The 18,687-nt window shown below is 40.3% G+C and overlaps 1 protein-coding gene across 6 annotated transcripts in view; it reads right to left on the reverse strand.

Annotated features, from left to right (window-relative positions):
- Nucleotides 1-18,687, reverse strand: part of ARNT2 (aryl hydrocarbon receptor nuclear translocator 2) — a 202,018-nt gene that overhangs the window by 45,010 nt on the left and 138,321 nt on the right. For all 6 annotated transcript variants that reach the window (XM_031668435.1, XM_017960858.3, XM_017960857.3 and 3 more), the window contains exons 9-11: nucleotides 6,750-6,826; nucleotides 5,232-5,366; nucleotides 2,883-2,957 (exon numbers count right to left, since the gene is read on the reverse strand). In XM_031668435.1, the coding sequence (XP_031524295.1) occupies nucleotides 2,883-2,957; nucleotides 5,232-5,366; nucleotides 6,750-6,826 (287 nt within the window). The remainder of the gene's footprint in view (nucleotides 1-2,882; nucleotides 2,958-5,231; nucleotides 5,367-6,749; nucleotides 6,827-18,687) is intronic.

Below are 18,687 nucleotides of genomic sequence, written 5' to 3' on the forward strand. Positions count from 1 at the left end.
GCCCTGAGGTGGGGAAAAGCATGTTCAAGGAACCAGAAGGCGGCCAGCGTAACTCAGGAGTAGTGTCCACATGAGGATGAGACGGGGCCAGGTATATAGATAGCATGAAGCTATGAAAAGGAGCTTGGATTTGATTCTAAATGCCCTGTTGGCAGCTTTTAAGTAAAAATGTGGCAAAACCTAATTTATGTCTTCAGAATGGCTTGGAGTAAAGTAAGAGTAAAAGCAGAGAGACCAGCAAGAAAATGACTGCAATGGTCAGAATGGGAGATGGGGTGACCTGGTTCAGGGGGGTAGGAAAGAAGACAGAAAGGAGGGGCTGAGTGTATGGAGTGGGACTGAGGGAAGAGCTGAGGATGTTTCTTGGTTTCTGGCCTGGGCAAACAGGTGGATGGTGACGTGAGGAGAACTGGGGGCTGGGAAAGGAGAATCAGGCATTCTGCATTTGAGGGCTGTGGGGCACTGATGTGGCAGTGTGGCATAGCAGCTGGTTGTTACATGGGTGTTTAGCCCAGTACCCAATAGTTATATTTCCCTCCTCCCACTGTCCACCCTCAAGTAGACCCCAGTGGGCTACTACCCCAGTGGGGTAAAAGCAAGTGTGAAGCAGGATGGACAGTCTGGGCTGGAGTCGTCCCATGGGTAGGATTATCCAGGGAGACATCACAGGGAGGAGAGAAGGCAGCCAAGGGGTGAGCCCTAGGGCATCATCCATCATGGCTTGTAGAAGAAGGCAGAAGAGGAGAAACCAGCAGAGGAGGCCAGAAATGGGAAAAAAGCCAGGAGTGGGTGATGTTCTGAAAGGAACGAGCAGAGTGTGCAGGAAGGAGCGGGGGTTAAGAGTTCTATCCACATATGTGGCATAAATTTGGAGTCCTATGTCTATTTGTGCAAACATAGCAATGCCTTCAATAGGAAGGTTCGGCGGTCAGAGAGGCCCCACTCTTAGATACTTGAAAGGCAGAATGTCAGGCACATGCTTTCTCAGAGGCGTGACAAACTATTATTCCCTCTTGAAAACTAACTCAAGGACCTCTTTCCTTGAATAGAACACTGCCTGCTCTATTCTTTCCTAGGGCTGAAGCAAGACATGAGAGCCCTGTGGAGAGAGGAGGTGTGTTCTCTCTCTCACCTCAGCTGAACCTGGGCTCAGGAAGCCGCAACTCCTCCATGTGAATCCCGGTTCTCTCATTCATCGCCTGTGTGGCAGGGAGGTGCTTTTAGGTCACCAAGCCTCACTGCACTCACCTGTAACATGAAGATGATGATGCCTACCTCCTCCGACTACTGTGCAGATTCAATAGTGCATGGGACAAGGCTTCCCATATGTTTGGCACACAGTAGGTGCTCAATACACAGCAGCTAACAGCCACGATGTGCATGACACTGTTACTAGGGTGACTACCCTCTCGGGCTCCCAGGTCACCCTAAATCCCTCTCTCCTCACCATGTCTATCCAAAGCATCGGCACTCGTCAAACAACTGTCTCCTCAAGTTGCCCCCTATTTTAAATTCCCACTGCCCCTGCCCACATTCTGGCCACATCACCTCTTACTTGGACAATTTTAAAAGCCTCTTGTCTTTGTTTCCAGTTATTTCCCCATCTGTGTCTTCTGCATACCTGGGCTACTAAAGTGGTTTTTTGAAACACTGCTCTGCCTAAAATCCTCAAAGTCATCCTCGCTTACCTTTCTTTTTACTTTATGTATGTATGTATGTATGTATGCATGTATGTATTTATTTGAGACAGAGTCTTGCTCTTGTTGCCCAGGCTGGAGTACAATGGCACAATCTTGGCTCACTGCAACCTCTGCCTCCCGGGTTCAAGTGATTCTCTTGCCTCAGTTTCCAGAGTAGCTGGGATTACAGGCACCTGCCCCCACACCTGGCTAATTTTTGTATTTTTAGTAGAGACGGAGTTTTGCCATGTTGGCCAGGCTGGTCTCGAACTCCTGACCTCATGATCGGCCCACCTTGGCCTCCCAAAGTGCTGGGATTATGGGCGTGAGCCACCCCGCCCGGCCACTTACCTTTTTATTGGTTGATTGATTGATTGATTGAGACAGAGTCTCACTCTGTTACTCAGACCGAAGTGCAGTGGTGCTATCTTCGTGCACTGCAACCTCTACCTCCCAGGTTCAAGCTATTTGCCTGCCTCCCAAGTAGCTGGGACTACAGGTGCGTGTCACCATGCCTGGCTAATTTTTGTATTTTTAGTAGAGGTGAGGTTTTGCCACATTGGCCAGGCTGGTCTTGAATTCCTGGCCTCAATTGATCTGCCCACTTTGGCCTCCCAAAGTGCTGGGATTATAGGAATGAGCCACTGCACCTGGTCTTCACTTACCTTTAAATGACTGAGGAGAGAATCTACCTTCTTTAGCATGAGTTAAGAGGCCTTTCACAACTTGGCTGTACCAGGCTCATTTATCACCACTGCCCACCTCCTCCAAGTCAGTCAGTGCCACTCCAGCCACTAGGAACTGCTTAGGATTCTCCCTTTTGTAACTCTAGGGCTGCCCCTTCAGTCTAGAATATTCACTTATTTATTCTATGCTCGTCCTTTAAGACCCATCCCAGTTGTTCTCTCCCCCGGAACAATTCCTCCCTCTTCCCCATGCAGTTATCCTCTCCAGCCTCTGTGCTCTGTAGTCTTTTTCTTCATGACCCTTTAGAGTTCTTCTCCTATTACATAGTACTTATTTACTGATGCATGTCTGTCTTCCCTACTAGACTGTGAGCGACTTCCTAGCAGGGGCCCTGAGTGAGGCCACAGGTAGGACCTTGCAGCCTGCCTGGCATATAGTAGGACTAATGTCCTGCCAGCCACATCCACAGGTGCCCAGACTATGCATCCGCTTTAAGTGGGCACTGGCAGTATGTACCTGCTGGAAGCTCTCACGCAGATGGCTCTGATCCTCAGGGTGGCAGAATTCCAAAATGTCCTTTCCCAGAAGATCCTAAATAAAAGAGACAAGCTTTAGTAATCCCAGATCCATTTGTAATTATTTACATACTCACTGTGAGACAACTGTTCATTTCCATCTCCTTTAACATCTCCTTTAACTCATCTTCTTTAGCCTGTCCCACCCCAGATTTGAAAAAAAAGTGAATGCAAAATTTTCCTGGGAGCCATCAGGGAACTGGCTTCTTGGTATTCATTCTAAGTTCCTTTGGCATGCTCAATATCAATTTCTAATTTGCTAAGGCACTACGTCAGTAGCTTCAGAATGCAATTTTATTTTTATTTGTCTTGGAGAGGCAAACTGCAATAAACATATTTTAATAACATAAAAAGAAAGCAAAATAATAGCCTGAGGACAGATGTGTTGCTTATGAAAACTGGAATTATTTAAATGTGGAAATTGTAGCTCTCCTGTGGCTGAAGAAATGAGGTTATCATAAAATAACTGTACTTGTTAAAAGCCTGTTTACTATCTACCATCATTAGTCTATGCTACATTCAAAGGACATAGCATTAGTCCAAAAAAAAATGTGTTTCACAATGAAACTGATCAGAATAAGATAAACTGTTTACAGATAACTTCAAAAGTGTTGTAGTAAAGTGGTCCAGTTAAGAGTGTATTTTTAAAATTTATTTTATGTTTTTTATTTTTCGAGATGGAGTTTCACTCTTGTGCCCTAGGCTGGAGTGCAATGGCGCGATCTTGGCTCACTGCAACCTCTGCCTCCCGGGTTCAAGCAATTCTCCTGCCTCAGCCTCCTGTAGCTGGGATTACAGGCACCTGCCACCATGCACAGCTAATTTTTGTATTTTTAGTAGAGACAGGGTTTCACCTGTTGGTCAGGCTGGTCTCTAACTCCTGACCTCAAGTGATCCACCCGCCTCAGCCTCCCAAAGTGCTGGGATTACAGGCATGAGCCACCATGCCTGGTCAGGAAGTGTTTTAAACAGTAAAAGATTTAAACTAACTCATTGATCGCAATCCAAATCGGCAAATGGCCTAAGTGAATGCTGACACTGGCAGTGGAGGGGAGTCCTATCTGCGTGCCAAGAAGCAACTGGATGCCCATGGGAAGTGCCACTGGATAAATGGGTCTGGCTGCCATCAGAGGTTGGGGTGAACTTGGAAACAAATCCATTTCTCCCTTTATTCCATCCAAGAATCCCAAGGTTTACATAAATCTAGACATGCAGAATCATATGCAGGGTCCTAATAGTTCTAGTTTGAACTGCTTCTAGTCCTAAAATATACATGCCATTAAAATACTCATATATACATATCTCAAAACTTTGTTCCTCAGAATAAACATCTTTTTTCTTTATAAAAAAGCTTTTTATTTTTTAAATAAATTTAAATCTACAAAAAAGTTGATACTACAATACACCGCTATATATCCTTTATGTATATTCAATAATTATCAATATATTATCACATTTGCATTTTTCCTTCTTCATATATATGTATATGTTCATACACAGGCATGTATATACTTAATTTCTTACTGAACCATTTGAAATTAAGTTGTAGACATCATGGCACTTCTCCTCAAAGTATTTTAGCATGCATCTCATAAAAATGAGATTATCTTACAAAACGACAATGTGCTATCATGTGCTATACTAAACCTAAGAAAATCAATAATTATTCAATGACATCACCCAATATTCTGTACATATTAACATTTCAATTGTCTCCCAAATGAATTTTCTATCAATCTGTCTTCAGGCCCAGGACACAATTAAGGCCCTTTTGTGGCATATTATTATTTTATCTCTTTGGTCTATTTTAATCTGGGACAATTGCTCCTGCCTTTTTGTTTCTCATGACATTGACTTTTTAAAAGAATCTAGAACACAGACCTAAAGACGTGCCACCTAAATGCACTTGAGAAACAAGAGGTTAGGCAAAATTAGGCAGGCATCTTTACCAGGCTTTGCAGAGTCTTCCACATTAATGAGCTTTGTAATGAATATTAATTAATAAGAGAGTCCCTTTTAATAGAACATCTTAACTCCAGTTTGTGAAAAATCAACTAGAGAAACATAACAGCGAGGGCAAAGAAGAAAGAGTCCATGTTAAGTGGCACAGGTGTTTACAACGTCCTTTCTTGCCTTGGAAGGATATCTATCATTCTATGCAGGCAGGGTATATTGGTCTTTATGATGTTTCTCCACATGGCCATTATGTTGTATCTCAAATGAGGTAAGAATGTTTTTAAAACAATTAAATCTCTAGTCAATTGCCATGAGCTCAAAACTATCTACTGACCTGGGGTTGGTAGCCAATCACACTGATACATCTTGGATCCACAAATGTGATGATTCCATCAGAGTTATGCCGGGATAAGAACTCTGTGGGCACTGACATCCCATTCATGTCCATGCATACAGGAGAGCTGGTCACCTGGGACGGGGAAAATCCACAGTTGAGGTGGTGTTGACAGAGATGAGTTGGAGATGGTGACAGAGATGAGAAGAGTAATCCATGTGCATTTCACTTCAAAGATCTTTCCATGTCAGTCAGTACAATGACCCTAAAGTGTTCAAATATCTATCCCTGATCACATCTTTAACTGTAACAGTTGGCCACTTTCTTTACATTTCTGAACTTCAGTTGCCTCATCAACCAATGGGAATAATAAAACCTATAATCTCATAGGATGTTTGTGAGCCTTAAAAGGGATATTGCATGTTAAACCTTGGCAATTGCTCAAGTTGGTGCTCAATAAATGTTAATCCCTTTCTCTTCCCCTACCTTCCCTTTACTAAGGATGACAAATGAGCCTAAGGAACTAGTTAAAATACTTGGAGCATATATATTTGTGAATTGAATTTACCCAAATATTCTTTCTTCACCCATGTGCAAGCAATACCCAGCGTAGGTCATACATGGATGAAATTGCCTATTCATTTGTCTGAAAATGGTCAGAACTAGGAAACCAGGGACATGAGAGATTAGTGTATCTGAACCAGGTCTAGTATGTCTCTCCTCTTCGGGATGGGGAAGACCCTCAATGTCCTAGGGAGAATGAACAGTCCAGTTGAATGAGTAGTTACTGTGTGTGCCAGACATTGAGCAAATTTAACTTTCACACAATAAAAGACACATTCCCTGGCCTTGAGGAGCTTGCGGGGATGAGCATGCACTCAACTTACTACCTGCAACAGACAGTGAAAGAAGAGTAACTGAGGGTAGAGCTCAGTGCTATGAGAGCAGGGAGGAGAGAAGGATTGATTTAGACTAAGATCAGGGAGACATTTTAGTTGGGTCTTGAAAGATGAGCAGATAAGGAGGGTAAGGAATATTGAAAGGAGAAGAAGGGGAACAAGGAAATACCAGGCAGAAGAAACAGCCTGTGAACACCCCCAGAGGTGGGGGTTTATGGAAAGGGGAATGGTGCTGTGTGGGAACAAGATGTGAGAGAGGAAGAAAGGAAGGAGATGGGGTTGTGATGATGAGCTTGGACTTTATCCCATAGACCCTGGGGAAACAGTCAAGGGGGTTAAGCAGGGATGTGATGTGAGCAGAATGCAAGTTCATGGCAACTGGCACAAGCATGGGGGATGAACTGATGCAACCCCTCAACCCAGCAAGAACTCTGCTTGCAGCTCACAGTCCCCTTCTCTTCTAGATTTGGCCTCAGCCTTGTCCCACAGAGTGAGACACGAAACCCAACAAATACCAAGAACACAGGTGATCAGAATAGGCATCCAAACCAACTGTCTTCTGCACTTTGTGGCAATAAGCCTTCATTTAAGATTAAAAAGGCGATGAATTTTTTCTTACCTGGAGTCTCCCAATTGCCACGAGGCAATATTTACTACCTTGTCCCACATCAGCATCTTCTTCAGGTATGGTCATTCCTGAAATGGGAAATACCAGTGTCATCAACAATATGCCCAAGGTGAATGGGAAAGAAGAAAAGTGTCCACAATTTTATTTAAGCAATCGAAAATACAGTGAGTGTTGCCCATGCAGGGCTGGGAAGCCAGCCAATGAATTAACCAGTTCCTCACTCAGTTCCTGCTTCTCTCTCTGCCTGATGTCTTTTGACAATTTTACGGTACATTATCATCTCCCTCTGTGGATGATGCAGAGGAAATTAAGGAAGATAAAATAGAAATAATTCTTCTGTACATTTGTACAACTTGGACAAAACGTTTATTTAGGATATTTCAGTAAGAAGCCAATATGGGTCTTTCAGCTTATGTAAATATCTCTCTTATCTGCTGACAAAGAATGAGACAAAGACCATCGCAGGCAAAAGAAACACAAGTAAAAACCACTGAAGCTGGTTACTAACTTGTCAGGCAAGGGAGCACAACCAGTGTTTCTCCTTGTGGGGGAAAGTCAGGGTTGTTTAAGGGCTAGAAAGGAGACACTGGTGATGGTTATGCTAAGCACTGAAAGCTAGTGCTCCAGATAGAAAGGAACTGGTTAAAACAATCCTCATTGTTCACTGGGGTTAAAAAACAGTTGTCTGTTTCGTCCAGTGTGGGTCTGGTATTTGGGGTCCCTCACAGTGCAAGGTTCTTGAACATCTGTAGCTGGTTAGAACTGTTGTAGTGAACACAAGCATTCCTTTTTGATACCTCATAGGCAAATGCTGTTAAGTAGAAAATTTCCTTTTACACTGCATGACACTTAACGCAAATATTTCCACACTGGGTTGGACCAAGGGTTCACAGTGATAGAGTCACACAAGTACAGTGACAGCCCCTCACTCCAGACATTGACAAAGGCATGTTAAACATTACCATGGTTTTGTGAGCCAGAGAAATGTCACTCCCACTACACTACATTCCTGTCTTCTTTCCATCCTTGTTCCATCCACCCTCTGTAGGTGACCAGTCTCTTTCATTTCTGGTTTATCCTTACTGCATTTCTTTTGCACAAATGTGCAGATACAAGTACATTTTCTCATGTCCTCTTCCTTCTTCTATGAAGAGCTGTGTACTGTAAATACTCTTGGACTTTGCTTACTTCACTGAATAGTATGTCCTGGAATTCACTCCATATGCATTCATACGGCTCTTCCTTAATTCTTTCTTATAACTGCACAGTGCTTCATCTTATTGAAGTGCCATGGTTTATTCAACCACTAAATACTGGACATTTAGGTGATTCCAATATTTTGCAGTGAGAAACAATGCTGCAATGAATAACCTTGTGCATATGTGTTTTATTATCATCAGAAGTGTATCTTTGGAATGGATCCCTTGAAGTGGGATTGCTGGGTCAAAAGGTAAGCGCATATGTAGTTTTGTTTTGACAAACTTTCTTCCAGAAGGATTGCACCAATTTGCATTCCCACCAGGAATGTACAGGAAGTCTGCTTCCCCAAAGTCTTGGCCAACATAACGTGCTGTCACGTTATTTAATGTTTGTCAGTCTGACAGGTGATAAATGATTTCTTAGTGTTGTCCTAATTTGCATTTCTCTAATTATGAGTGAGTTTGAACATTACTTCGTATGTTTGAGGACCATTTTTTATATCTTGTTTTTTAGTGAATTGTCTGCTACTGTCTCTTTCCCATTTTTCTATTTAGATCTTTTGCCTGTCCATTTTTAAGAGTTTCCTGTATTTGGGTTATTAAATCTTTGTGGCATATGTTATGAATATGTTATTCCAGATGGTCTCCTGTCTTTTGACTTTGTGGTGATTTAAAAATTTCAAAAATTTTATGTGGTAAGATTTATCAACATTTTATTACTTCTGGAGTCTGAGTCACAGTTAGAAAGCTATTTCTTACACAAAGCTTAAGGAAAAATTCACCCTTGCTTTCCTCTGATACTTTTATGGTTTTATTTTTCACGTTTGGATCCCTAATCCATTTGGAGTTATTCTTTTGGGAGTTATGGGATATCAATCTAATTTTATCTTTCTCTAAATGGCTGTCCAGTTGACCCATCAACATTTTCTTAAATTGCAGTGATTTGAGATGCCAACTTTATCAAATAATTCCCACACATGTTTGGGTCTAATTTTGGACTGTCTCTTCTATTCCACTGGCCAATTGTCTATTTAGGAACTAGTACCATACCATTTTAATTATAGAGGCTTTATTGTATGTTTTAATGTCTGGAAGGACTATTCCTTGTATTTTTTCTTGGCTATTCTTGAAGGTATATTTTTCCACAGGAACTTTGGTAGTACCAACTTATCTGACTCCATAAAACAGCTTGATGATATTTTTATTAGGATTACATTACATTTGTAAATTAACTTCAGGAGAACTGACATCTCCTGAAGTTATAATGTTGAGTTATCCTCCCAAGAACAAAGGATGTTTTCTCATTTGTTTAAACCTACTTTTGTGTCTTTCAGGAGTGTTTTCAAATTTTCCTCATATATAATTGTACTTTGTGTACTTATTAAAATTATTTCTAATTCTTTAATCCTCTTTTTACTATTGTCAATGTGGCTTTCTCTACCATTATATCCTCTGCTTATTGTTTATGTATATGAAGGCTATTTTCATATATTAACTTAAATTATTTGTTTCAGTTTTATCACTGATTCACTAGGTTTTTCCAGGTGTACTATTATATAATCTGAAAATAGAGATAGTTTTCCTTTTTCTTTGTGCATTCTTTTGCCTCTAATTTCTCTTATTTAGTTGCATGGGATAATAAGTCTATTATAATTTTGAATAGTAGTAGGGATAGTGGGCATTATTGCCTTGTTTCTGATCTTAGCGGAAATGTCTCAGGGCTTTCTCCATTAAATACCACCTTTTGGACTAAGATACAACACGCATGCACACACATTTATCACATTAAGTAATCACCCCTCAATTATTGTTTAGCATTTTTGCAAATCTCTTTAATGCCTTGGTTAATAATGGACAGCTGGATTCTAGTATCTGCTCTGTACTCAATCTGTTACAATATGTTGTTTTAGTTGAGGTATATGAAGAAAATAGGGCCTCACATAGATATGGAAAAGGGAGAAAAGGGAGAAGCTTTTTCAGAATACTGAGTATATTCTCCTTTGGTATTTTTCCAAGTCTTGACAAGGGGTAGTTTCCTAAAGGCTAATTGTAATATAAAATCCAAAACTATATGAATGAATTTTTCATACTGTCATATTGTAACATTCAATACAATATTAAAATAGGCTAGTTTGTCTAACACTTTGGATGGATCTTTTACCCATCACATAATTTTACATATTATGTATTGGTCATTTGGAAAATAATAGTTCACCATATTATACAGACTTTCTAAACGTTGACACATTGCATTACACAACATTAAAATATCGCACTCGTTAATACCACTATGTATCTCATCAGAAACATCTCTAGATACTGGTCAAAATTATGGTGGCAGACACAAGCTTTCCAAAACTCAAATTTTTATTAGAAAACCTGAATTTTATCACTGACAACAAATACCGTCAACTGTTTTCCTTGAAGTGACAAGTTCAATTTGGTTTTTTTGAGAAAATATCTGCCAAATACATAAGTTGTAATAACCACCATTTGTTTGTTAGTCATTCTTTCAAGCAAAAACTATGTTCCATGGAAAAAACACCTAGTTCAGCTCACGGCCCAAAGGAAGCCTATGTGCTTTTCCCTGACACAATCCCCGTGCTTTGGTATGTGGAGAAGTCGCTTTATGCATGTTTTCCATTTGGGGCTTAATATAACTCATAAATTTACCGTCTCAACAGGGACATTCTTAAGTGAAGCTGGCATTTAAACATTTTTAAATTATTTTTTAATTGCAAGTGTGTAGTGATAAAGAGTACAACGACCACCAGGACAACTTGGTATCACTGCCTTGATTCACGCTAAGGCCCAGCAAGTTTACCCACCAATGCTTTTTACGCCATCAGTGCAAATGTTGACACACAGAAAAGGGCAAAAACATCTCAGTGTTATTATGAGAATAGTTTTAACTTTGTGTGCCCTTGAAGACATTTCAGAGATTCCCATGGTCCATGGACCACACCTTGAGAACTGCTGCTGCTCTATGCACTGCCATTCTCCAGAGTTTTATACCTCATCTCATCTTGTCTCTTTTTATATCGTTTTTCCATCGCCTCTATTTTTTTTTTTTTTTTTTCTGAGATGGAGTTTCAGTCTGTGACTCAGGCTGGAGTGCAATGGTGTGATCTCTGCTCACTGCAACCTCCGCCTCCTGGGTTCAAGCGATTCTCCTGCCTCAACCTCCTTAGTAGCTGGGATTACAGGCACCTGCCACCACACATGTCTAATTTTTGTACTTTTAGTAGAGACAGGGTTTCACCATCTTGTTCAGGCTGGTCTTGAACTCCTGGCCTCGTGATTCACCTGCCTCGGCCTCCCAAAGTGCTGGGATTACAAGCATGAGCCACCATGCCCAGCCATTGCCTCTATTTCTAACCATACATTTATAAGACCCAAGACTACGTCTCCAGTCAAGATGTTCCTTTGTAGCTCTAGATCTTGCCTTCACTTACCTACTGAAAATGTGTACCTCAGTCTCACAGGTCTTTCAAAATCGTGCCCAAATCTTTCTACCAAAACATCCTCATCTTTCTACTCTCCATGGAAAAGACCACTAGTGACCCATCTCATTTACATTCTCTCTTTCCATACTAAGGAACCTTGATTCATTCAGAGTGGCAATGTGCCTGCTCCATTAGAGTTAGAAGGTGTTCAGCTGACATGGCTCTGTCCTATTAGATGGATGCAGAAGTCATGAGCATGGCTTTTGGGAACACTCCTTTCCACATGAAACACAGGTATGACCGGGGAGCACTAGCAGCCATCTCGAAAGGCAGGAAAGCCAGGGCCACACAATAAGGATTGTGGAGTGAAAGCTGGAAGAATGAGTCCTTGGTTACATCACAGAGCCATTGTACTAAATCTAGACTATCTACCTTTGGATATAAAATAGATTTATTTAAGGCTCTGATAATTGGGATTTTCTGTTATATGCAGCAAAACTCAATCACTTACTGGTATACATCCTAATCTCTATTAGAAGCATCACTACCAGCAGTAACATTTGTTATTTAATTAGACTGACCAGCAGCCAAACCTATGTCTTACTTAAAAGAAATCCTCCTTTACGAGTGATTATAGTGGAAGACAATATACTAGCTTCCACTCTGGAAGTCAAAGAAGCTATATTTTACCTCCCTGCATCCTTCTGGGGTGAATGGATGGTTCAAATTCATCAGCAGAACAAAGCACAGTGTCCTGAGCAGGCTGCTGCTACTAACAGATATTCCCTGGGCTTCATGCTTCTTTAACCCATGGAAGCTGCCTAGGTTTCTGTTCATTTTCCAAAGCCAGTCCCCTTTGACTGATGGGAGTCATTAACATTTATCTAAGAATTCTCTTTTTGCTTATGACTTCTAGAGTTGTCTTCTGTTATGTATTAGTGACTGCATATCTCAGGTTAGAAATCTTAGCATCATCCTGCACTATTCCTTCCTCTCACCAGTTACACATCAATGGACACCAAACCTGTCTGCTTCAACTTCACAGTTAGCTCTCCAATCATCTGCTCTCTGCCCCGTTGTCTATATCACTCCTAGAAGTTGGCCACAACATTTCTCTGCGGGAAATAAACATAAATCAAAAGTCTTCATTCTGGCACACATGGCTCTTCATGACACTTACCGTGTACCTAAAGTTCCTCCAAACACCAAATACCAGTCAGGACTTACATGAACAGCACGCATGTGCCTTTAAGGATGTCCAGTTTCTTGCTCCTCAGGAATTTAAAGAAATCTGCCCTCTTTCAAGAGGACCAGCTGATTCTAGAATGATGAGTTGGGTTTGGCAGCAGCACACTCAGCTGACTAAAGAGCTGGCTCTGAAAGCACAGAACTAACTTACAGTAGCAGCAGCAAACGATAAGGAAGAAGGTGTTCTCTTGCTCAGTAGATGGACAAGGGTCACTGCCCCAAGGTCTGAGATGAAGGAAGATAGGATTCCACATGGCAATGGAGTTTCAGGGTAGGAGGTGTCCTTAGAGGACACTGAGCCCAACACCCTCATGAGACTTCAATCCCATGTCCATCTATTGCTGCTTGAATTCTTCCAGTGGTGGGGTGGTCACTACACCCCCAGACAACTCAGTCTATCTGTCTCCTTGAAGATTTCACCTGCTGGTCCTGGACTTGCCCTTAGAGTCATACATTCTTCTGCTGTGTAGCCCTTTAGACAAGTGAAGAGTATGACTGAGTTTCTGAGTCTTTTCTGTTCTTGGACAAACATCCTTTCATCATTTAAACTGTTCCTCCTACAAAAATGGTCTGCTTCTCTATATTCTTGTCACATTTCTGAATATGTTTCTGATTGCCTCTATTGCCCTAAAATGTGGTGCCCACAATACTTTAGATATAATCATTACAGAGGTCTTTCACATCCTCTGGTCTGTCAGCCTAGCTTACTGATAGCAAATGAAGTGCATTCAGGAAGCAAGGTGTGAGTTATGCTGACAGTTCCCCATAACCAGAGCACTTTTATTTAGTTGTTGCTTTTTAAATCACAATGGAGTTATGCTTCTAACCAAGATGAAATAGCAGATCAGATTTACCTTCTCGTCAGAAACAAACACACAAAAACAAAAGAAAAAAACAAAACAAATACAAGAAATGATGGTTTAGAAGACACTAGATATCAGGCAATGAACAACAGCAATCCCTGAGAAATGGGTAACAAATAATACAAGTCGGTGACTGCCCCCAGCTCACAGCCATAAGAGAGTTCTCCAGCCAGCAACTTAAATTTCACAATGTGTGGCATCAAATAAAAAATTACCAGGCATGCAACAAAGCTGGAAAATACAACCCATAATGAAGGAAAACAGACCAAGCTGCCAAAACATGACGCAGAACTGACACAGATTTTAGAATTAGCAAACAACACATTAACACAGTTATTATAACTGTATTCCATATGTTCTAACAGTTAAGTAGAGCTATGGAAGAGGCAAAAAGACCCAAAGCAAACTTCTGGAGATGAAAGCTACAATGTCTGACATTTTAAAAATGTACTGGATGGGGCTGGGTGTGGTGGCTCACATCTGTAATGCCAGCACTTTGGAAGGCCGAAGTGGGCAGATCACCTGAGGTCACGAGTTCAAGACTAGCCTGGCCAACATGGTGAAACCCCATTTCTACTAAAAATACAAAAATTAGCTGGGCATGGTGGCACGTGCCTGTAATCCCAGCTACTCAGGAGGCTGAGGCAGGAGAATCGCTTAAACCCGGGAGGCAGAGATTGCAGTGAGCCAAGATCAGGCCACTGTACTCCAGCCTGGGCAGCAAAGCGAGACTCCATCTCAAAAATAAAATAAAATAATAAAAAATTAAAATGTACTAGAGGGTATTAATTGCATATTAGACAAAGTAGATGACATAGTAAACTTGACATAGCAATGGAAACAATCCAAAATGAATGATAGAAAGTAATAAAAAGTTCTTTTTCAATAAAATGAGTATCAGTGATCTCATTGGAAAACTTGAAGTGGCCTAATACACTTAAAGTGTGTGAAGGAGGAGGGGAGGAACATGGAAAAACATTTGAATAAATAATGGCTGAAAATTTTCCAAATTTGATACAAAGTATAAATCTTTGATAGAAAGTATAAAGTGGACTGACATCCCATCATGACGCGGGATACTGTCAGCTTGAAATGAGAATGAGCTCACACAGAATTGCCCACTGTGGCAGGGGCTGAAATGAATTGGGCCACATGGATATGAAAGTGGAAGTGGACACCCCAAGGACCTGTTAGAGTGATCTAATCTCTCTAACCCTCTGTTACCTTATACATAAAATGGGTATCAGAATGCTTACCTTATGGGATGCTAGAAAGATGTGTGTGGAGCACCCCACCTGAGCCCTGAATGTCAGCTTTCTTCTCATTTACCTGATCTGCTTCCCCAGTTGCTAGTAAACATGTATGTTTGTGGGCAAAGAAGGCAAGAGGCACAAATGCACTTTTCTTTTCTTTTTTTTTTTTTTTTTTTTGGACCGGATCTGGCTCTGTTACCCAGGCTGGAGTGCAGTGGCGCGATCTTGGTTCACTGTAGTCTTGACCTCCCAGGCTCAAGCCATCCTCCTATGTTTGCCTCCTGAGTAGCTGGGACCACAGGCACGTGCCACTACACTGGCTAATTTTTTTGTATTTGTAGAGATGGGGTTTCACCATGTTGCCCAGGCTGGCACAAATGCACTTTTGTCATACTTAGGAATCAGGAATCAATGCCACAGGTCAGATAGGAAGCAGAGAAAACAGCATAAAGAACCCTCTAATCCAACTGGCATAAAGAAAGTGATGTTCTTCTCAGTCCTATCCTTTGGAGGGATCTTTCGGTATTAGGGTCTGAGTGGCTAAAACTTGAGACCATCTACCTAGAGATAACAAACTCCAGTTCCTTCATTGATTCCTCATTCAGTGAGCATCGATGGAGAACTTCCACAGACTTTTTTTAAATACCCATACATTTTCTTTATATTCCTTCAATGAAGGGTTGAAGTTAGATTCCTTTGCAAATATTTTGACCAAAAAAATACAGTGGAAGTGACATTGTGTGACTTCTAGACTAGCAGCTCAGATATTGAGGAGCAGAAATATGCCATCCTACTGCACCCTGTCTAATTCCTAACACACAAAATCTATGAATATAATAAAATAGTGGTGGTTTTATGCAAATCAATAAAAAAAATCTCAATTGTAAGGTTCATCAGCCTAGAAGTGGATAGAAAGAGACTTGATGGGGGCCCTAAGATACCAGTCCTTTAAGCACATAAGGGAGTTCATTTGTAAGAATGCATTTTAATCAACCCAGTAGAATAATGTTAAAATAACAAGTTGGCTTTACTGAAGTGTAGTGGGAAAGCTGCAACTTATTTAAAAAGTTTTGTTTAGTTGTGAATGAGATTCAAGTGTGTATATGTAAAATTTCCAGAATATCTTCAGTAAATCCAAATTCATTAAAGGAATGAATGCTTTATATGCCTAAATGTGATGTTCTCAGGACACTGGGCTCAGCTTCCCTATGGAAGGGATGTCATCTAAGTCAGAACAGCCAGCATTTGTAAAGGAGGCCCTGACACCAACCCTCACTAGCAGCCACAGAGATCCAACTGCCAGTGAACCTGTGGCCATTGCCACTCATGTGAACAGGGTCTTGACGGATGACTGCAGGACGCAGTAGGGGAGGGCTCTGGCATTAGCAGGTGGAAAAGATTTAGGATTAAGTTCACACATTCTACTTGTGTCAAAATGCCTCTATGACAGGGCAGGACTGTGCAATCTCCATATTGTCATCTGGATATTGGATGTTTTTTTATCTTCCAAGCATTGCTTACACAATATCCTCAAACAGTACATGACCTTTAAAAGTGGTTTGTACTCTTACTACTCAATAATAAAAACACAAATATCCTCAATTTTAAAATGGTCAAGATGGATTAAAGATTTAAATGTAAGACCTAGAAGAAAATCCTAGGAAACACCATTCTGAACATCAGCCTTGGGAAAGAATTTATGACTAAGTTCTAAAAAGCAATTGCAACAAACAAGTTAATAAGTAGGACCTAATTAAAAGAAAGAGTTTTTGCAAAGAAAATGAAACTATCAACAGAGTAGGCAGACAGCCTACAGAATGAGAGAAAATATTTGCAAACTATGCATCTAACAAAGGTCTAAGATCCAGAATCTATAAGGAAATTACACAGTTCAAAAAGTAAACACCAAATAACCCCATTAAAAAGTGAGTAAAATATATGAACAGACACTTCTCAAAAGAAGACATCAAGTGGCCAACAGACACATGAAAAAACGCTCAACATCACTAATCATCAGAGAAATACCAAACAAAACCACAGAGATACCATCTCACACCAGTCAGAATGGGCATTATTAAAAAGTCAACAAACAACAGATCCTGGCAAAGCTGCAGAGAAAAGGGAATGCTTATACGCTGTTGGTGGGAATGTAAATTAGTTCAGCCACTGTGGAAAGCAGCAGTTTGGAGAGTTCTCAAAAAACTTAGAACTACCGTTTGACCCAGCAATCCCATTACTGGGTATATATCCAAAGGAAAATGTAAATGTTCTACCAACAAGACATGTGCCCTCATCACAGCACTATTCACAATAACAAAGACATGAAATCAATCTAGGTGCCCATCTACAGTGGACCAGATAAAGAAAATGTGGTACATATACACCATGGAATACTACACGGCCATAAAAAAGAATGACATCATGTCCTTTGCAGCAACATGGATGCAACTGAAGGCCATTATTGTAAATGAATTAATGCAGAAACAGAAAGTCGTATACCACATGTTCTTGCTTATAAGTGGGAACTAAACACTGGGTACTCATGGATATAAAGATAGCAACAATAGACACTGGGATTACTAGACGGGGGAGGGAGGAGGGCAAAGATTTCAAAACTAACTATTGGGTACTATATTCACTATATGGGTGATGGGATCAACCATACCCTAAACCTCAGCATCAGCAACATACCCAGGCAATAAACTTGCACATGTACCTACTGAATCTAAAATAAAAATTGAAATTACAAAAAAATACAATGAGCAAAGGATCTGAATATTACTCCAAAGAAGACATACAGGTGGCTAATAAGCACATGAAAAGATGCTCAATATCATTCATCATTAAGCAAACAGAAATCAAAACCACAGTGAGATATCCCTTCACGCCCATTAGTATGGCTATCATAATTTACAAAAATGCAATAATGTGTTAGTGAAGATACGAGAAACTGGAACACCACACACCGCTGGTGGAAATGTAAAATGGTGCGACTACTTCAGAAAACAGTCTAGCAGTTTCTCATGAGGTTAAAGCTGGAGCTACCACATGACCCAGCAATTCCATTCCTAGGTCACATCCCAGAGAAATAAAGCTATATGTCTGCATAAAAACTGGACTCTTGACTATTGTGAATTGTGCTGCAATAAACACGGGGGCATAGATGTCTCTTTGATACACTGATTTCCTTTCCTTTGGATAAATATCCAGTAGTGGGATTGCTGGATCATGTGGTAGTTCTATTTGTGGTTTTCTGAGGAATTTCCATACTGTTCTCCTTAGTGGTTGTACCAATTTACATTCCCAACAACAGTATATAAGAGTTTCCTTTTCTCCGCATCCTTGCCAACATTTATTATTAATATTTTTTGTCTTTTTGATAATAGCAATCCTAGAAGGGGTGACATAATACCTCATTGTGATTTTGGTTTGCATTTCCCTGAGGATTAGCAGCACTAAGATAATTTTTTTCATACATTTGAGCATTTTGTTCATACATTTGTTGGCCATTTCATACTCAATCTTTGAAGATATTTTCCAGTGACTGGATTTGGTTTTTCATGTAGATAATCATGATATCTCCAACAATGTAAATTCTGTCTTCCATTTCTTTTCCACCTCTTAAGTAATTATATTTTATTTCCTTACCTTATTGCCTTGGAAATTCCAAAACATTGTTGAATAACAATGAGCATTCCTCTCAGATTCTTCACTTTTCTGAGAACCCTTCTAATATTTAGTCACTCTGCATAAGATTTTAATTATAGTTTCAACTGTGTGTTTTATCTATGTTAAGAAAATACATTTCTATTATTAGTTTAGAAAGATATTTCTCCATTAAAAATTAATACCTAAACTTATATTTTGTCAATAGTTTTTTTTCTTGAATTATTTACATTAGCAGATTTCCTAATGATAAA

The sequence above is a fragment of the Papio anubis genome, chromosome 7, assembly GCF_008728515.1.
Source record: "Papio anubis isolate 15944 chromosome 7, Panubis1.0, whole genome shotgun sequence".
Classification (NCBI taxonomy): domain Eukaryota; kingdom Metazoa; phylum Chordata; class Mammalia; order Primates; family Cercopithecidae; genus Papio; species Papio anubis.